The 18870-nt window shown below is 43.5% G+C and overlaps 1 protein-coding gene across 20 annotated transcripts in view; it reads right to left on the bottom strand.

The window, feature by feature from the left end:
• The window catches only part of CLASP2 (cytoplasmic linker associated protein 2), a 7203062-nt gene that overhangs the window by 3673693 nt on the left and 3510499 nt on the right, over positions 1-18870 (bottom strand). For 16 of the 20 annotated variants that reach the window (XM_044064956.1, XM_044064947.1, XM_044064955.1 and 13 more), the window contains one exon: positions 16162-16179. The exons of the other annotated variants lie outside the window; for them this stretch is intronic. In XM_044064956.1, the coding sequence (XP_043920891.1) occupies positions 16162-16179 (18 nt within the window). The remainder of the gene's footprint in view (positions 1-16161; positions 16180-18870) is intronic. 20 annotated transcript variants of the gene reach the window in all.

Genomic DNA, 18870 nt, shown 5'->3' with positions numbered 1-18870 from the left:
ACGTTCTTGAGCACAGTGGAACCAAAGGTTGCTCTGTCCCTAGAAGCCTTGTCTACCTTATAATGAGAAATGAATGTATGTGGCTTAGACCAAGTAGCAGCCGCACAAATAGCGTCTAGTGGTAGGCTGGCTGCATGAGCCAGAGATGTAGACACTGACCTTGTGGAATGTCCTTTGGGTTTGTGTAAGAGAGTTAGATTTGAGGAATCATAGACATAGATTATACAATCCATTAGCCACTTAGAAAGAGTTCTTTTGGTAACCGCTAGTCCTTTCCTGCTATCAGCAAAGGCCACAAAAGTTGATCAGTTTTTCTGTGATCTTTTGTTCTATCCAAGTAAAATCTTAGTTGTCTGTGAACATCTAATTTGTGCAACATATACTCCATTTTGTTGGAGTGATTTTTGAAGAAGGTGGGTAATTCAATGGACTGATTAATATTGTTAATAGAACACACTTTAGGGAGGAAGGATGAATTAGTTCAAGAGAAACTCTGTCAGAGTGAAAGATCAAATAAGGGTGCTTGATGGAGAGAGCCTGAAGTTCAGATACTCTAGCGGAAGTAATGGCTACCAAAAAGAGAGTCTTCCAGGACAAAAATTTTAATGGGCAAGAAGAGGCAGGTTCAAAGGGGCAACATTAATTTAGATAACAACAAGTTTAGACTCCAAGGTGACGAGGAGATCTGACTGGTGGTCTAATATGAAAACCCCTTTTAAAAGGCTTTACAAAGTCTGTGGGCCATAACAGGAGCCCCACATTCTTCCACATGGAAATTTGAAATGGCAGCCAATTGAACTCTTAGTGTAGCAGGAGAAGCACCCTGATGGAATAAGTCCGTTAAAAACTCTAATATTTTATTCAAAGGAGCTATAAAAGGATCCACTTGCTGTGTATTCCCAGAATACAAATCGCTTCCATTTACTAGAATATGTTTTAGTAGTGGAAGCTTTATGAGAAGCCACCAATATATTCAACTGCTGGCGAAAGAAGATCAGACCTGGCTAAGTTGGGAATTGGAGCAACCAAGCTGCTAGATGGAGGGACCGGAGCGCGGGATGGGGAGCCCCTGACGAGTGAGTCAATAGATCTGGCTCTGGGTCCAGAATCCAGGGTCCCCAAATGCAGTGTGTCTTCAGGAAGGGAAACCAAATTTGACGAGGCCAGAATGGGGCAATGAGGATTATTGTCCTGTGAAGGTTTCTGGCTTTCTGGAGAAACTTTGATATCAGGGGAAATGGAGGAAATGCGTACAGGAGTCCTGGGGGCCAATCGTGAATCAGTGCGTCCCTGGGGACTTCCCCTGGAGGGGGTAATAGGGCAAAGTAGCTCCTGCATTTGGCGTTCATTGGAGATGCAAACAGATCGCAGGAAGGCTGGCCCCACGCGAAAAATCCTTTCGCCACTGACTGTTTTAGGGACCACTCGTGCGGTAACAGAATTGCTCTGCTCAGCCTGTCGGCTATGACGTTGGATGACCCGGATGTGCGTTGCTATTAGAAAGCGACCCGTGGACTCCGCCCACTGCCAGATTCTCATGGCCTCTCTGCATAGCTGATAGGACTTGGTTCCCCCTTGCTTGTTTATGTACCAGACTACTGACATGTTGTCCGTCTGAACTGCAATAGTTCCTAGAGGAAGAAGGGGAGCAAAGTGTTGCAACGCTAGAAACACTGCCCTCAACTCTAGAACATTGATGTGCAGATTGTACTCCAAATTGGTCCATTCGCCTTGGACTGTCTGTCCCTGAAAGATGCCCCCCCACCCTATCAGGGAAGCGTCCGTGGTCACCGTAACTGTAGGCGTGGGTAGCACAAATGGTCTCCCCTTGGAAAGGTTGCACGTTTGAAGCCACCAGTTTAGATGTGTCTTGCACGTTTTCGTTCTAAGAATCTCGTGTGTTAGAGGTAGTTGTTGAAACGACCATTGTGCAAACAGTAGCCATTGTAGGACTCTCATGTGCAGCCTTCCCAAGGGTATTGCAATAAGGGAGGCTGACATGAGTCCCAAAACCTTCAGTACCAGTTTTGCTGGAGATTTCCTTGACAAAAGTAGAAGACGTATATGAGTCTGAAGTGATAGTATCCTTTCTGGGGGAAGCCTTAGAATTAACTGACGTGTGTTTAATTCTGCTCCTATGAACAAGATATTTTGTGATGGCTGAAGCAAGGATTTTCCGAAGTTTACGGAAATTCCTAGGTGAACACACAGTTGAAGAGTAAAGTCTCTGGCCTGTAATAGTTGACGCTGGGTGGTGGCAGAAAGTAGCCAGTCGTCCAGATACGGAAACACCTGGAATCCTTGGCGTCACAAGTGAGACGCTACCACTGCCATGCATTTGGTGAAGACCCTGGGGGCTGAGGTCAGACCAAAGGGCAGGGCTCGAAATTGAAAGTGACTGGCCCCCAGCCGGAAGCGCAAATGATCTCTGGATGCCCTGGCCATTTTGATGTGGTAGTATGCATCTTCTAGATCTATTGAGCACATCCAGTCGTCCTTCTGTAAGAATGGAAGGATCGATTGAAGCGTGACCATTCGGAACTTTTCTTTCCTGACGAAGGTATTGAGGTAGCTTAGGTCCAGGATGGGCCTCCAGTCCCCTGTTTTCTTTGGAACTAAAAAGAACCTTGAGTAAGTCCCGAATCCTTGCTGGTCCGCTGGGACTGGTTGGATGACTCTTTTTCTAGCAGCTTTGAAATTTCTATAGCTGCTGGCTCTCGCAGATGGGCGGTACATCTGGGAGTCTTTTCTTTGGAATGGGATGGGATAGAAAGGGTATGTTGTAACCTCTGGTAACCACGCATTTTACCCACTTGTCTGTAGTTATATTTTGCCAGGCCTGAGGGTATAAAGCTAAGCGACCCCGACTGCCTCCAGAGCAGGACAGTCGGGCCTCCTCTCAGGAGTGCTGGAAAGGTTTACCAGGAGTGTATCCCTGTCACCTTGATGTTGCGGACCCCTCTGCCACCTGGGCGTCTTCCACCTCTGCCCCTCCTCTGCCTCTAGAGGGGCATCTCCCTGTGTGCCTGGGAAAGATCCTTGGGGTTTTGAAACCACATTTTTCCACCACGTTGCCCTTTGGGGTACGGTCTGGTTGGGGTGGAAAAACGGACTCCGACAGCAGACAGAGTCTTTCCCTCCTGTTCACACCGGGTAAGGGTCTCCTTTACCTTGGGGCCAAAGAGAGTGGCACCGTCAAATGGGGCGTTAGTAAAGGAAGACTTGAAGGCTTCCGCAAAGGAACATAAGCGCATCCAGGATTGTCTGCGAAGAGCAATCGCTGAAGCTGCTGCCCTACTCGAACCTTCGGCTGCGTAGGAAATCAGCCTCATGGACGAGTTCACAATGGCTGTAAGGGTATTAAGTTGCGCTGTCACTTTCTCTGAGACAGCCGCATCTGTAGTACCCTGGACGGTATCTCCCAACTCTTTGACTAGATCCCTCTGTAGACGTGTAAAATGGGTCAAATAGTTCAGGGATCGCATGGAAAAAGCCGCTGAACTAAAAATGCGCTTCCCGTACCTATCCATCGTCCTAGAATCTTTATTAGGGGGATGGACAGATGAGGAAGACTCTGACATGTCCTTTTCGTGGCGCTGCCACCACCATAGCGCCCACTGGAACTCCTTTTGTTAAGTAGGACTTGTCCTGAGGTGCCGTGATGTATTTATTGGGTTTCCTTGGGACTGGTTCCACTGTGTCAGGAGCCTCCACGCCCTTCGAGCAATTAGTTCCATTAATTCAAGGGCGGAGTGACCCAGGAGGAAGAAGGGCGAGCACCAAATGCCTTCAGCAAAACTGACTCATCCTCAGAAGGGGAAGGGACTGCCAGTCACCTCTCTGTTTCAGGATCTCCAATATGTCCGAAAAGAGACATCTTCTGAAGGTGACTTAGGGACCCTTCTGACTCATCTAAGTCAGTATCAGATGTCAAGGATTCTTGTGGAGAATCCAAGTGTCTCCTCTTACACAATCTTTTCCTAGGGTCTTCTTCGTGGGAGCATCCGAAGAAGCCTCCGAGGAAGAGGGGCACCTCCAGGGTGGCTGAGACACTGGTGCCCGACGCTTGTATGTGGCCGTGGGTGCAGAGGAGGATAACGGCCCTTTATGGGGAGGAGAGGTTGCTTCCACTGATGTGGTTGTCTGGGTAGACAACACCTTCCTCATTAGGTCGAACGCCCGGTCCCGCATCAAGAATCTCCCGGTTCCGAAGAAATGGGAAGAATCCCCGACACAGGCACCGAAGGCATCGACCCCGAGGACGGAGCCGAATCGATCCGCGCCGAGGCCCCGAGGGGGAGAATCGGAACAGAAACGTCGGTTCGACTCTCGGCCCCGGAACCAAGGACAGATCGTCGGCTCCGAGACTCCGGTATCGGGTCCGACGGAGTCGAGGTGAGAGGAACAGACCGAGAAAAGGACGGTTCTGGACCCGAGGGCTCCACAATCAGAAGATCAGCCTCTTCCGGCTCCAAAGACTGAACAGGTCTCGGAGGAGGAATGGATGGAGACACTGGGAGGCCTTCAAGTTTCGACACCAACTGGGTGGAAACCGAAATAAGTTTGGATAGGGCCGAATGCTCCAATAACTTCTGCACCACACGATCCACATCGATATCAGAGAGTTTGGAAGAAGAACGGGTCGAAGGAACCGAAGACGGAGTCGACCTCAACAAGGTCGAAGGAGGGAGCTCCATCACCGGTTCCAAGACTCGAGGCTCAGGAACCGATACCAGTTGAACACTCGGCCCCGAAGTCTGTGGAACCAGTGATCTAACCTTTGCTGAAGAGCTCGGAGCCGATGACTTGGGCTCCGACGTCTTCGATTCCTTAGAGGATTTCGATGCCTGGTCAGAAGCATCCAGAGCCTCCTGAAAAGGAGGTTTTAATAAACCTCTGTCCATGAGTTTCCTGCGCCTATCTGTCATGACCCTCCCACTAAAAGAGTGACAGATAGAACAGTCCTCTTGCAAGTGGAGAGGGCCAAGGCAGTAGACGCAGGAACTATGGTTGTCAGTCACTGACATTTTCTGGCCACACTGACAACGCTTAAATCCAGACTTTACCTTATCAGACATTTTACAAGAAAGAGACAAGTCCAGTAATATAGTCAAATCCGAGAAAAAAGTGTCAAATCCGGTTTAAATGTCAAATCCTTTTTAAATCTAAGAAGGGTTGTAGGCCCCGAAAAACTCTAACCGATAAATAAGATTAACGGTACCGAGAATTTAATCACTCAACACACAATCACTCAGTATATCAAGATATATCAACTAGAACAAGAAAATCCAATAAAATATAACAAAATAAGTTATATCTTAACTTTAGATGCTCGAGCTAGCTCCCAGCGATGCGAATGCAGCAGCGGCAAACTAGATCTGAGGTAAAGGCAGAGGGGGATTGTGGGTATTAGATTGTCTCGAGCTTCTTCTCGATGCAGAGCTTGCAAGAGGCCGGCACGGAGCCGAGGATCGGCTCCGAACCCATGTGTAAGAACAAACGGCGAGATTGAACACTATCACATCTGTACTATGTCCTTCAAGAATGCAACTGCAGTCATAACATATGGGTAGAATACCATAGCTTAGCTGGGGGAGGAGGAATGCTCTAGGAAAAAGATGGTGTGGCAATCAAACCCTGCAGGACTGCCGAAGCAAAGCCTGCTCTGGATCTGGAGTATAGAGGGAGATTGTAGTGTTTGGAGAATGTATGCACGGAGCTCCATGTAGCAGCTTCTAGAATGTCCTTAGTAGGCACCCCTCTTAAGAAAGCTGTAGAGGTGGCTGTAGCTCTGGTGGAATGTGGTCTGACATTGGCTGGAACAGTCTTTCCATGAAAGGAATAACAGAATCTGATGCAATGTCCAATCCATTTTGAAACAGTTTGTTTTGAAATTGCTTTTCCTTGGACTGCAGGGGCGTAAGCTACAAAAAGTTGTTCAGACTTCCTACTGGTCTTGGTTCTGTCCAGGTAGTATCGAAGTTGTCTGTGAATGTGCTTGATTTAAAGAAACCTTAGATACCACCTTTGGCATAAAAGTAGGGTTGGTCCTTAATGAAACCCTGTCTCTGTGGAAAATTATGAACGGTGGTATTGCCATTAGGGCCTGTAGTTCCGAAACCCTTCTTGCTGAGGTAATTGCCAACAGGAAAGCTGTCTTCCATGAGAGAAATTGCAAGCCAGCTGAAGCTGCTGGCTCAAATGGAGGTAGAGTCAGTTTTTCTAGGACAAAATTGAGGTCCCAGGCTGGCACTGGAGCCTTTCTTGGTGGCTTAATGTTCTTGATTCCCCTGAGGAATTGCCTTAGCAAAGGATGTGAAAAGACAGGCGGATCAGTGTTATAGCTAGCTGAAATAGCTGATGCATGTATCTTTATGGAAGAATATGAGAGTCCATTCTTTAGCATATCTGCCAAATATTCCAGGATGAGTGGGATGTTCAATAATGATGCATCATGTCCCTTGCTGGTATTCCAAATGCTGAATCTCTTCATTTTGCTAAGTAAACCTTTCTGGTGGATGGTCTTCGAGCCTCTGTTAGTATCCGCTGAACTTCCTTGGAGAGAGATAGGTTCAGGTTATTCATGGGATCTCCCAGGCTGTTATAGCTGCAGTGTCTGAAGGTTTGGATGCACTGTTTTGAAGTTGTGTTGAGTCAAACGTTGAGGCCATTGGGGAAGGGCCCACTTCTTGGTGTGACATATGCTCCGTAGTAGTGGATACCAGTGTTGTCTTGGCCAGTCTGGAGCTATTAGGATCCCCTTGGGTCTCTCTGCTTTGATCTTTAGTAATACTGAGGTCATCAGTGGCAGAGGTGGGAATGCATAGATTTTTAGGAAGTTCCAGTTGAATGAGAGAGCATCTATTTTCCAAGCTTGTGGATGGTATGTCCTTGAGCAGAATTTTTGTAGATGATGGTTGAGGTGAGAGGCAAATAGGTCTATTTCTGGCCTGCCCCATGTAGAAGTGAGCTGTGTGAAGATCTTCGGATGTAACCTCCACTCGTGTGGATCTGTGAAATTCCTGCTTAGGCTGTCCACCAGCACATTGTCTTTGCCTGGAACAAACTGGGATTGTAACTGAATGTTTAGGCTCAGTGATTTTTCCCAAAGATGCATTGTCAGTCTGCAAAGGGGGTAAGAATGGGTGCCCCCTTGCTTGTTTATATACCACATCATAGTGGTGTTGTCTGTCCGTATCAGTAAATGGCCTTGCTGAAGTTGGTGTTGAAAGGCCTCGATGGCATGCATTACTGCCAGCATTTCCTTTTGGTTTATATGCAGATGTGTTTCCTTTGGAGACCATTGTCCTTGTATACACCTGCCTTCCATGTGCGCCCCCCATCCAAGGTCTGAGGTGTCTGTGGTCATGGTCTGTGTTATCTGTGTTTTTTTGAATGACATACCTGTGTTTGCCTGGCTTACCGAGGCCCACCATAGGAATTCCTTTTGTAGGCATGGAATGAGCGGTATGGTTGTCTCTAAGTTGTTGCTGTGCTGAGACCATAGGCTTTTTAGGTACCATTGAAGCTTTCTCATGTGTAGTCTTGCTAATGGAACCAGGAGAATGCAGGATGCCATGTAACCCAGGACCTGTAGGAATCTCCTTGCAGTCATCTGGGTAAGTTTTGCCAAACCTTTGGAATAATGAGTTAACTTCTCTTGCTTGTCTTCTGTTAGGTAAGCCATTTGAGAGGCTGTGTCTAATTTGGCTCCTAAGAAGATTATTTGCTGGGATGGCTGAAGTCTTGACTTTTGGAAGTTGACTGTGTATCCCACAGCTTGAAGTAATCGTATGACATAGTCCAAGTTTTTTGTCAACATCAATTTGTCGTCCACTTGTATGAGGCAGTCGTCCAGGTATGGGTAAATTTGGATCCCCTGGAGCCTGCAATGAGCAATTACTGAAGCCAGGCATTTTGTGAATACTCTGGGCGCAGTAGATAAGCCAAATGGCAATGCTGAGAATTGATAATGCTCTGGCCCTGCAAGAAATCTGAGGTATCTTCTGCAGCTGTGTCTGATAGGGACATGCAGGTATGCCTCCTTGAGGTCCAGAGTAATCAGCCAAGACCCCTTGCCCAGCATGGGAAGGAGTTGCTGTAGAGTCAGCATTTTGAACTTTGGTACTATGAGAAAGGTGTTTAATGCGGACAAATCCAGAATTGGTCTCCACTGAGATTATTTTCTTGGAACAAGGAACAGTCTTGAGTAAAACCCCTGGCCTTGTTCTTGTTGTGGAACTCTTTCTATTGCTTTCATCCGAGTCAGCAGAGAGATTTGCTTGATAGCCTCTGCCCTCTGGTTTTGTGGTAGGTTTGGCATGCCTTGTTTTCTTGGTAAGGTATGAAAATGGAACCTGTAACCTCGGTCTATAATGTCCAAAATCCATTTGTCCTTTGTCAATCTGTGCCAATTGTCTGCAAACAGAGATAATTTCCCGTCCAAGGGAGCTTCTATTTGTTCCCTGGTAGGCGGAAGCAGAGGAAAGTCATTGAGATTGTGGCTGTGGGGCAGGTGAAACCCCTGTGTCACTTCTTTGGTTTGCTGGCTGCCATTGTCGTCCCCTGTAAGGACCTCTGTATTGTCCTCTTCCTCGCCACGCCTGTTTTACCCCTTTGACATTTTTCAGGATTAGGAAAGGACCAGTTTTTTGAAGGCCAATTCCTACTGAATCTGGGGGGTTGAACCTGGAGGAAATCTTTCACCGTCTGAACTGATTTTGCTTTTTCCTCGATGGACTTTAACACATCCTTAGCATTAGCACCAAAAAGCTTGTTCTTTTCCAAAGGTGCATCCAGAAGTTTTGCCTTTACATGATCTGGTAGAGGTTGATCTTTTAACCATGCATGTCTACGAATGACTGCCCCTGTCATAGCTGCCCTACATGAAGCATCCAGTGCATCATATCCACACTGCAGGAAGTGATTGCTTACTTGCTGAGAGTTATGTACAGCTTCCTGCATAGAATTCCTGTCTAAAGGATCAGGAGAGGCCAATGTTTTCTGTAAATCTTCTAACAGGAAATCCTGATATTGTAACATATGAAAAAGGCAATTCAAAGCTCTCATAGATAAAGTAGTGGAGGTGTAAACCTTTTTACCCCATCTCTCTAATGACCTAGCTTCCCTGTTGGAGGGCAAAGGATTTTTAGAGGTGGAAGCTGAAACACCTTTAGGTCCCTGAGAAATAGTTTCCAAATCAGCAGTATGGGCCCTGAATAAATGGGAATGTGTTTCTGGGATCCTGTAATACCTGTCTGGCTTGGCTGGAGCAGGAGGAAGAGAATCAGGGGTAACACTAGAGTCAGAATATAAATCATCCAAAACATCAAGCACAGGAGGAATAGCTAAGGGCCTGTGCTGGGGCTTTTTAAGGAAAGTTCGGCGCTTTCTGGAATCAGAATATTCCTGGCCTTGCCACTTGATATGTTCCCTCATGGTATGCAGAACTTCCCCAAAAGAAATATCCTCAGGAGGGGAGGCCGAGGGGATGGAATCCTCTGCATCCGAGTCCTCATAGGTCTGGAAGAGCTCTTCCTGGCCATCTGAGTGGACAGAGTCCTCAGAATCTTCATCTGAAGGAATAGGGTCAGAGGGTTCAACCCAGGGCCTTTTATCAGAAGGAGGCTGGGATCCTCTCTCAGGATGGGCCTGTGAACCTCTAATCATAGAAATTAAGTCGGCAGCCATAGTCATGATTTGTGTCTCTGGAGTAGGCTGAGGTAAGGCTTTAGCAGTAAGATGCTTGATCTTGCTGGCTGCCTTAGCCCTAGTGTAGGCCTTAATAGACATGGCCATAGGAGGCCTGGCAGCTCCACGTGCAGGAGTGACCTTATCTACAGCAATGGTCTCGGGCATTTCCTCGGTTTCGGTATCCGGAGGAAAATCAATAACTGGCGTCGGAGTGATATCCGGAATCGGAGTCGTCGGTAATGTGGTGTCTTCTGTTCGGAGCGGTGGAAAAACCGTCTCAGGGGGAACCGGAGCACTCGCGGTAGGTTTTGGTGTGGAGTCGGTGGTAGACGCGGGCCGAGGATGTCGGTCCCGGTCTTTTCGTTTCTTGGGAGTTTGCGATGTCGGAAGTTCCGACGGCATTGTATAAGCAAATTTGTCGCCGAAAAAATCTTCAGCGAACTCCGCCCGGCGCCTGAGGGTGCGCTTGTTGAAGCGAGCACAGGCTACACAGGCCGAGACGTCGTGGTCTGGGCCAAGGCAAGGAAGACAGTAAGAGTGGAAATCCTTATGAGGTATTTGTTTACCACAAGAAAGACAATTGTTAACCTTTTCAGTAATTTCTGACATCGGCTGTGGCAAGAAAAGGTCCCCAACGGGGTACTTAGCTTTTTTGATGACTTCGGAATCAAAGAATACAGGAGCTGACCGACCAGCACTTGCGAACTGCTTCTGCTTCGGGCACCGCGCGGCAAGAAAGACTGAAGAAAATGGCGTCGGCTGATGCTTATGTACTCCAGCCGCTCTAACGTCGGAGAGAAATGCGACATCAGCCGACGTCGGACCCAGACTTTGGAATCCGGCCGACCGAGGGCTGCCTGAGGCAAGACAACCCATATGTTATGACTGCAGTTGCATTCTTGAAGGACATCGAAAGAAATGTACCTAATTATCGTTATATTTTCTCTGTCCCATCTCCCCAGTAACTTGAAAGTCTGCTGATTTCATTTTTTTTTTTAATTAATTAAAAAAAAAAAAAAAAAAAAAGTCAACAGACATCTTCCTTTCTCTGTTGCTTCCTTTGCACAGCACTGATGTACTGCGTACATATGGGAAAGTAAGTCTCTTATACATGTGCAGTACATCAAGAAAGCCACAAGATACCAAGGAAAAATTGGGAAGAGCAGCACAGTGCCATTATACGAGGACATTATTTAAGAAAACTAAGTAACTTTTTTCTTAAATAATGTCACTGTATAACAGCAGTAACCCACAGCTGGGTGTGGGTAATGTTGACTTACCCACGGTTGGCTTTGTTTGGTCACTCAACCTTTGCCCTTGTGACCAAACCAAAGAACCAACCATGGGTAAATCCAGCATTACCTACACCCAGCCGTGGGTTATTGCTATAATACTTTTCTGTAAGGTAGAACCCCCCCCCTCCCCAATCCTCAAGGAAGTCTGACCATGGCACCCCTTCCCATGCCCAGAGTAATGCATAAATTTGTTAGTACTTTTAAAAATGAAACAGCAAAAGATATCCGCAGAACACCCTAAAATAGATGTAGTAATAAAGTGCTTAAAATCTTGCAGTATACGTTGAAAAGCAACAGCGGACAGACCAACTGCTGTCATATCTTCTCGCTCTGCAGCAACAAAAGTCTGACAAGCTTCATATGGAAAGCCTAGAAAAGACTTGTCATTGAATTAATCGATCTGGACATATAGAACCTCCAAACACTGGACCAGTCGCAGTTTGCATTCATCAAGGGTAGGTCATGCTTACTCAACCTGGTGGACTTTTTTTTTGAAAATGTATCCAAAGTAACGGATCCAGGCAAAGTGGTACATACTTCAAAACTTAACCTGGCCAAAGCTTCTGATACAATGCCCCACTCAAGCACAGAAGAAAAGCTAACTAAACTGGGATAACCCCTTATGTCACATGCAGAATTGCCAGCTGGCTCACAGATAGGATGTAGGAAATCAAAATAGAGGGGAAGTTACCTGCACAAAGAGACCATTCACCAGTGGAGTTCCCCCGGGTTCTGTTATGGGATATCTACTTTTCTGAAGTAAAAGCCAATACCAAAGAGTTGTGGCTGACTATGTTTGCATATGACTGCAAGCAAGGAGGAGTCACTGAATCCCCAAAGTACTTAGCCATCTTGTAGGAAAGTTTGTCCCAAATAAATAACTGGTACAAAAATCACAGACTGAAAATAAACACAAAAAAATGCATTACTGTATACTTTTGGACGTCATCTACCTCAGGGAACTACCACACTGAAAATACACCCATAACAGTTGACTCACTTGTTCGGGATTTGGGAACTCGTGGATAGCAACTTTTGACTAACATGTGCCTAATGTTGTAGGAAAGTCCTTCTATACTGCACAGCTTACTATCAAATGAATTACGTCTAGATCTAGGGATGTCAATGTTCCCTTTTACTCAGCCCTCATTAGGCCAGTCACTGAATATAATGTCCCCTTTGGCATGCATCTGTCCAGACACATGAAACTATGGAATGACTGGAATGCTCACAGATAGACCCTACTAAAAGGATATAAAGCCTAAACATCTTACACAGAACAACTCAAAGCCTGTCACTATACTCAGTATTCTACAGACTGCTAAGTGGTGACCTGAGTCTGACAAACAAGCATCCTTCGACCCAAAACTGATACATTTCTTGCACATCAGTAAGTACAAAAGCATCAGAAATACTCAGTCTTCGGACCTAAGCCACTTCTGCAAAATCAACAGAATGGTTTTGTGGGACAGGTACATCTCACAGAGGTACTGCTGTTCTGGAACAAACTCCCTGTCTACATTAAGCAAAGGTCATTCCAGTCCATATTTTATCACAACTTGGCTCTATGGATGGGAAACAGAAAATTTACCCCAAGACTGCCCCTGTATTACTAATGGGCTTAGCTCTTAAATGCCTTATCCCATGCATACGTTCCCCTCAAATTATCTATGGTTTGGTCCCAGTTATTCTCATTAGAGATAATATATAATTATTGACCATCGCATGGGTAAGATCAATCTCTAACCAAATGGGATAGGTTAAATTCGTGCACATAAAGGGAAAAAGGCTAGCTACCCTAGTACTTAGCTGTGCACCTATGAAAGTAAATATTGCATCCTTAACTAAGGGCAAATAATTTGAAATGCTGCATGGCAAATATCCCCAGGCTTTCTACATATATATATATATATATATATATATATATATATATATATATATATATATAGGTTCATACTAGGCTATCTGCCCTAGGGCATTTATAAGCCTAGCCAGAGTGTGTTTGGCTTTCGACACCCATTTTAAATTAATTTTGCTATGCCCTTTTTCGAGGTTAGTATACTGCGCCTCTGTCTAACAGTGACACAGAAGTGATACCTGGGGTAAACCTACGATCTCCCATCCACTCGTCAAGATTCCTCTTGAAGACAGTCAGTGAGGGACTCTGCCTAACCTGGACTGGGATTTTATTCCAGAGTGAAGGGAGCCTCTGGGTTATGAATATGTCCCTCCAGCATGTCCTATTTATTTCAGTGCTGAAGTTCAAGTCTCTCGAGCGCATAGCTCGATGGGATTTGGATTTTCTGAGGTGCAGCATGTCCATTAATTCCGGGTTGGACATGGCTTTATACGTCAGGCACAGATCGCCTCTGAGCAGGCGGTATGCCACTGAGTAGAGCTGGAGTTTCTTTAACCGGGCAGCATATGGCATCTGTTTGAGCCCTTTGATCCTCTTGGTGAGGTACTTTTGGGGTCTTTCCAGGTGCTGCAGGTGTCTGGTAAGGTACATCCCAAAAGGGGCATTGTATTCAATTATGGGCCTGATGAGGGATGAGTAAAGAGGCACGATGACCTCCCCTGATCTAGATGTGAATCCCTTCATGATTAGGTGGGCTAAATAAAATGTTTTTTTAACCACTTTGGCCACGTGGTTGTCAAATGAGAGATTGCTATCAACTTGGGTCCCCAGGTCCCTAATTACTTCTTCTGTACTTCATGGATTACCACTTATGTGGTAATTTGTGGGCACTTTGTTTTTGCCAAAGGGGATGACTATATACTTTTTGGCGTTTAGCTTGAGGCCATGGTTCTGGCACCAGTTGTCTGTTTCCATGAGGCCCTTTTGGAGGATGCTTGTGTCGGCTGGAGAGTCGATTATGGCGCCCAGTTTGCAGTCATCTGCGAACTTGGTCAGCCACAGTCCTTCCGTGTTGGCCTGTACCTCTGAGAAATATATACCGAACATGTAAAAAAAACATGGGAAGAAGAAAAAAAAAAAAACACTATGTATAAAAGGGCATTTTTTCACACCTGCACGATAGATTCAGATCTCTAATCCCTGTGGTGACACAGCATAAGGACAACATGCATATAACAATATAACAGGCATGACAAAGAACATAAAACATTAATGCTAGTCAGAGTGTTCAAAAGGTACTTGTGTTAGTACCCGTTGAGGAAGGTTCCTAGCAAATTGGCACTGCCCTTTTCAAGTAACATAAAAAGCAAGTGAAGTGAACTATAAAATGAGACATATGTTAAAAAAAGGAAACCAGAACCATCAGATCATACAAATGCTCTGAAATCATGAAGAGACACCACTGAAGTTTCTGCAGTAGGTATTTCTGCAGGGAAGTTAAGGATCTAGAAGGATGTTCTAAAGTCAAAATAGGGGTGACACTATCAGTGACTCAGAAACAGGTAAAAAAAAATATACTAAAAAATAAGGACAAACTCTCAAAGTTATCTGATTAAACCAATTTAATTCAGCACAGCAATGAAATTGTATCTGGAAAGAATGTACACCTAAAATTGTAGTGAATACCAAAGTCCAAATTGCAAGCAACTACGGACAAATTACAAAAGAACCTTGAACTGGATGCTACTTACGAATCTCAAAAAGAATGGAATAGCCCCCATTGTACGACTCCAATGCTGATGGGTGCACAACTTCAGCAATAATTTGAGGAAGTTAAAGACCATATCTACATATGAGTTATATCCTATGCCCAAGTGGATGAACTAGTTTTCAAAACACAGCAAGGCCAAGTCTCTGTCCACTTTAAACTTAAAAAAATGCCACTGGCAATCCCAGTAGCCCCAGATGCTACAGAAAAAATACATTTTCTACAACTAATGGGCTCTTTCATTTTAAAGTGTTGCTTTTTTGGCCTTCATGGAGTGCTCACAACATTCCAGATGTTGATGGACAAAACCTTAGACTGCACACCAGACATGCAGCAATCTACCTGGATGACACTATAATATTCACTCAAGAATGCTAGGGCCATTTGCCCACAGTGCAAAATATTTTAAACTGTGCATTAAGATGGACTGATGGTTAATCCAGCTAAGTGCAAGTTACAGATCACAGATGCCTGCTATTTGAACTCTGGAACAGGACAAGGGCTAGTGTAATCACAATCTCCCCCCCTCCCAAAAAAAAAAAAAAAAATTAGTAGCAGCAGTTCAAAATTGAACCACATCTTGGAAGAGGTTGGAGTTTTCAACAACTGTAAATCATGCCAACACAATGTAGTGTACAATTTTAGAGATGCATAATACACGATCATTACAAATATATGTAAGAGCTGAAGGGGCAGTCACTTGTGTAATACTTGCAAAGGAATAATTCTCGCAATCTTTTTTATAAAATGCAATTAGGTCAGCTGAGAGCAGCACCCAGAATCATATCCTTGTACAAATGTTGACAACAATATCCCATTAATTCCTTCCTTGGATGTCATATTAACAGATGATTTTTCTCAATATTCATAGGACAAAGAACAGAATTGGGGAAAATAAAAAGTTAATGTTCCAATATTAATGGAACTCTGTTACTAGCAAGACATACAATTGCATAATTTACTGTTCTTTTTTCGCTGACATATAACTTTTTAGCTATCACTGAAAAATACTGAAATTATACATAAGTACATTTTCTGTTCTTTTCCCCTTTGACAGTGTCCTGATTCCAATGGCGTGTAACACAAGTGCTGCGTTTTTTTCTGTATATGTGTGCTTGTCATATACAACCCTACATCTAGTGGACTCTGATTCCCCATATCACCACAGTAAGATAGCTAAATGGCTTTGACTGAACAGCGCAATCCAACTGTTAACCTAAACAAAACTGTCTAAATATGACTTATTTTTATTGCACAAGTCTCAGCTACTACCTACCTGACATATTTAACAGGCTTTGTGAAATCTTACTTCATGCTAATCCACTCTACTAGCATACAGTTAACAGACAATGAGAATTTAAAAAAACATAAATATTTGCTTTGAAAACGCACTTTACTATATATTATAAAAGTAGATTGATGGAATGAAAATAAAACTATAAGCAACTGTGAACATGTTTACACAAATCAACTATGTAACAAAACTCTGTATGATAATGCACTGGAAATGACAAAAATGCAGTCACCAAATAGTTCTGAATCCTTACCATCCTCAGAAGCAGTTTCTATAACAAAGCGAAAAAAAAAAAAGAAAGAAAATACAAGACAATAGTTGTAATTACTTTTCCAGTTTTAAAACATTTTCTTTTAGTACCACTGTACAGAGTAATAGGAGGAATTAACAGTGCAATTTTAGTTTAACCAATACCTCTGGTGATCATGCACAGATGCTTAAGGTAAAAAGACAGTCCATGTAAACAATACATCTAGTACTTGGCTGCTATCTATTATGTTGACTTATTTTTCCATTTATTAAAGGAACATCTGAAACCCTATAAACATAAAAAGCATAGCTGTATGTGGCAATGCATTCCAGAACCTTCACCAACCATATCCTCAATTCTAATTACCCTTCTAGTAAATGTTACCTTACACAGATGGTTACTGTACCCCTCACCTTGAAATAATGGAACAACATCATCTTACCATTGCACTTTTCCCAAGCAGAAGAGGATATACAGAGCAATTTTCAAGATGTATGTTACTAGAGGATACACTCTTAAGTTGGATGCCTTTTTTATCACTGTCATCAGGCTATCATCATAAATCAGAAAACAAAACTGACTGCCAAAGAACTTGATTAAAGTGAAGGCAGTTATATTCCTCTACACAAATCAAATCTACTAGCACCATTCCAAGAACAGAAGGAAGATTCAGACTTTTATCATTTCAGTCCATGAAGACATGGAGTTGCACATACCTACATAATTCTATTTTAAAAGGACTGCAGTCTTTACTGTAAGTCCACCAAAAAGTGAACAGAGTAATAGTAGCAGTGTGGAAAATTAAGAAAAAATTTCACAAATGACTGTCTTGTCAAAGCTTTGCTAGTGGTGTGGTTTGTAAATACATGGGTGTTGCTGTAGGCTGCTATCTCAGAGATGTTCTCTGTCTAACCCTTTCTGAAAGATGTTAAAGCTGTATCAATCGGCTGGGTAGGGGGTGCATAACACCTATAATGCAGTACCGATCCTAATATACTACAACCAAATGTTATAGTGAGCTATTCCACAACTGTACTATGTACACAATAAAGGGTGCTTTCTGTAGCATACCACATACGTATAAGAGGTTATAAAGCAGTGTAACTTCAAAGCTCCATGACAGTTGCTGTCTACAGAAGTCCCTGCAAAACAGAAGCAGCAAAGCCTGGTCCACTGTTTTAAACATAAGTAGCAACCAGATTATGAATTAATTCTATTATCAATAGAAAACCAAAGTAACGCATTCTATCTAATACATTATAAATTTTCTTTTTAACACTTTTCATTCACTGCAATATTCCATAAATTACTCAGTTCCTGCCTTCCCTTAACTCTTGCTTCTCCTCCTGAAGATTATTCTGTATATTTTGTTCCCATAAAAATACATTCATTTCCATGAAATTTGCTCCTCCTTCATTCTAAACAACATGAATTTCTTTTAACTCCTTTACAATAGTCAACTCATCAGTTACAGTAGGTTTTGTTTTCCATTTTCTAGTAATTGCCTTTTTGGCAGCCAATAGCATTACACTCTGTGAGATCAGTATCTAAGCAATTCAGTTCCTGTGTCTCAGTTCAAAAGAATCATTTCCTTAATTACAGCCAACTGCTTATCCAACATTTCTCTCCTGTAGACAATTTTTAAAATATGTCAACTTGTTACACTCCTAAGAAATATGCTCACAGCCACCTCTTTCTTCTCCATTATACTTCCTGTATTTATCTGCCCACGGGAAAATTTTTGTGAAGCCAGCTTGGGGTAAAAATTATCTAAGCAAACACTTACAAGCAAAAATGAAAAACCTTCTGGATACTGTTGCAAACCTGAGAGTCACAGAAATGTTCTCCCATTGTTCCCTTGTAAATTACCTTTCCAGTCTCTCTTCCCAATCTTTTCTAACCTCCTATAACCGAATCTTATATTTATCATGCAATATTTTATATACCCTAATAATTTATCCATTTCTCAAAAGCAACTTCGGTTCCACACTCAACTGAAACTCTACCAGAAATGGTTTTGCATTTAGTACTCTTATCACTTTCTAATTGCCTACACTATGTTATCAATCCCTGGTAGGGAAGGTAGTCTCTAAAGCACACTCCAAACTTCTGCTTGGCCTCACCCTGCTCTATAACCTCTCTCTCTCTAGTAAACTGCTTCCATTATCTTGATTCCTTTGCCAATATTCAGTAAATTCCAGCTCCCTCATGTCTACTTTCTAAATCATTACTTGCACCCATCCCTACTGAAAAATCTCCTTTCTCTACTCCTGGGTTGGCTTAGTTCTTAAACTAATTTAGAGATAAAATATCTGATGAAACAATTCAGCAAGAGAGGTTATAGGAAAAGAGAGGTTGAACTGGGGGTGCATGCTAGTACTGAATTGCGCTCTAGTAGGACTAAACCTTATTTTGGAATGGATAGTGATATGAAAAGGACCTAGGAAGGAGACTACATATCCACTGACTATCCATGTACAGTATAGTAATGATACGAATGCTATTGCAGAAGTATTTCGGAAACATTGGCCTATACTCCTTAATGATGACAAGATCAGAGGGATGGTGGGGGACAGACCTAAGTTTAGGTACAAGAACAAGAAGAATCTTAAGCAGTTATTGTGTTATCCAGACATATATAAGGGCACTGATGTGACCCATCTTCCTCGAGGTACCACTCCTTGTGGTAGTTGTAACTATTGTATCTATATT

This window comes from Protopterus annectens, chromosome 3.part0 (assembly GCF_019279795.1).
Source record: "Protopterus annectens isolate FY-2018-M chromosome 3.part0, PAN1.0, whole genome shotgun sequence".
Classification (NCBI taxonomy): Eukaryota; Metazoa; Chordata; order Ceratodontiformes; family Protopteridae; genus Protopterus; species Protopterus annectens.
The sequence above is the reverse complement of the archived record's forward strand: the minus strand, read 5'-3'. Positions and strand labels throughout refer to the sequence as shown.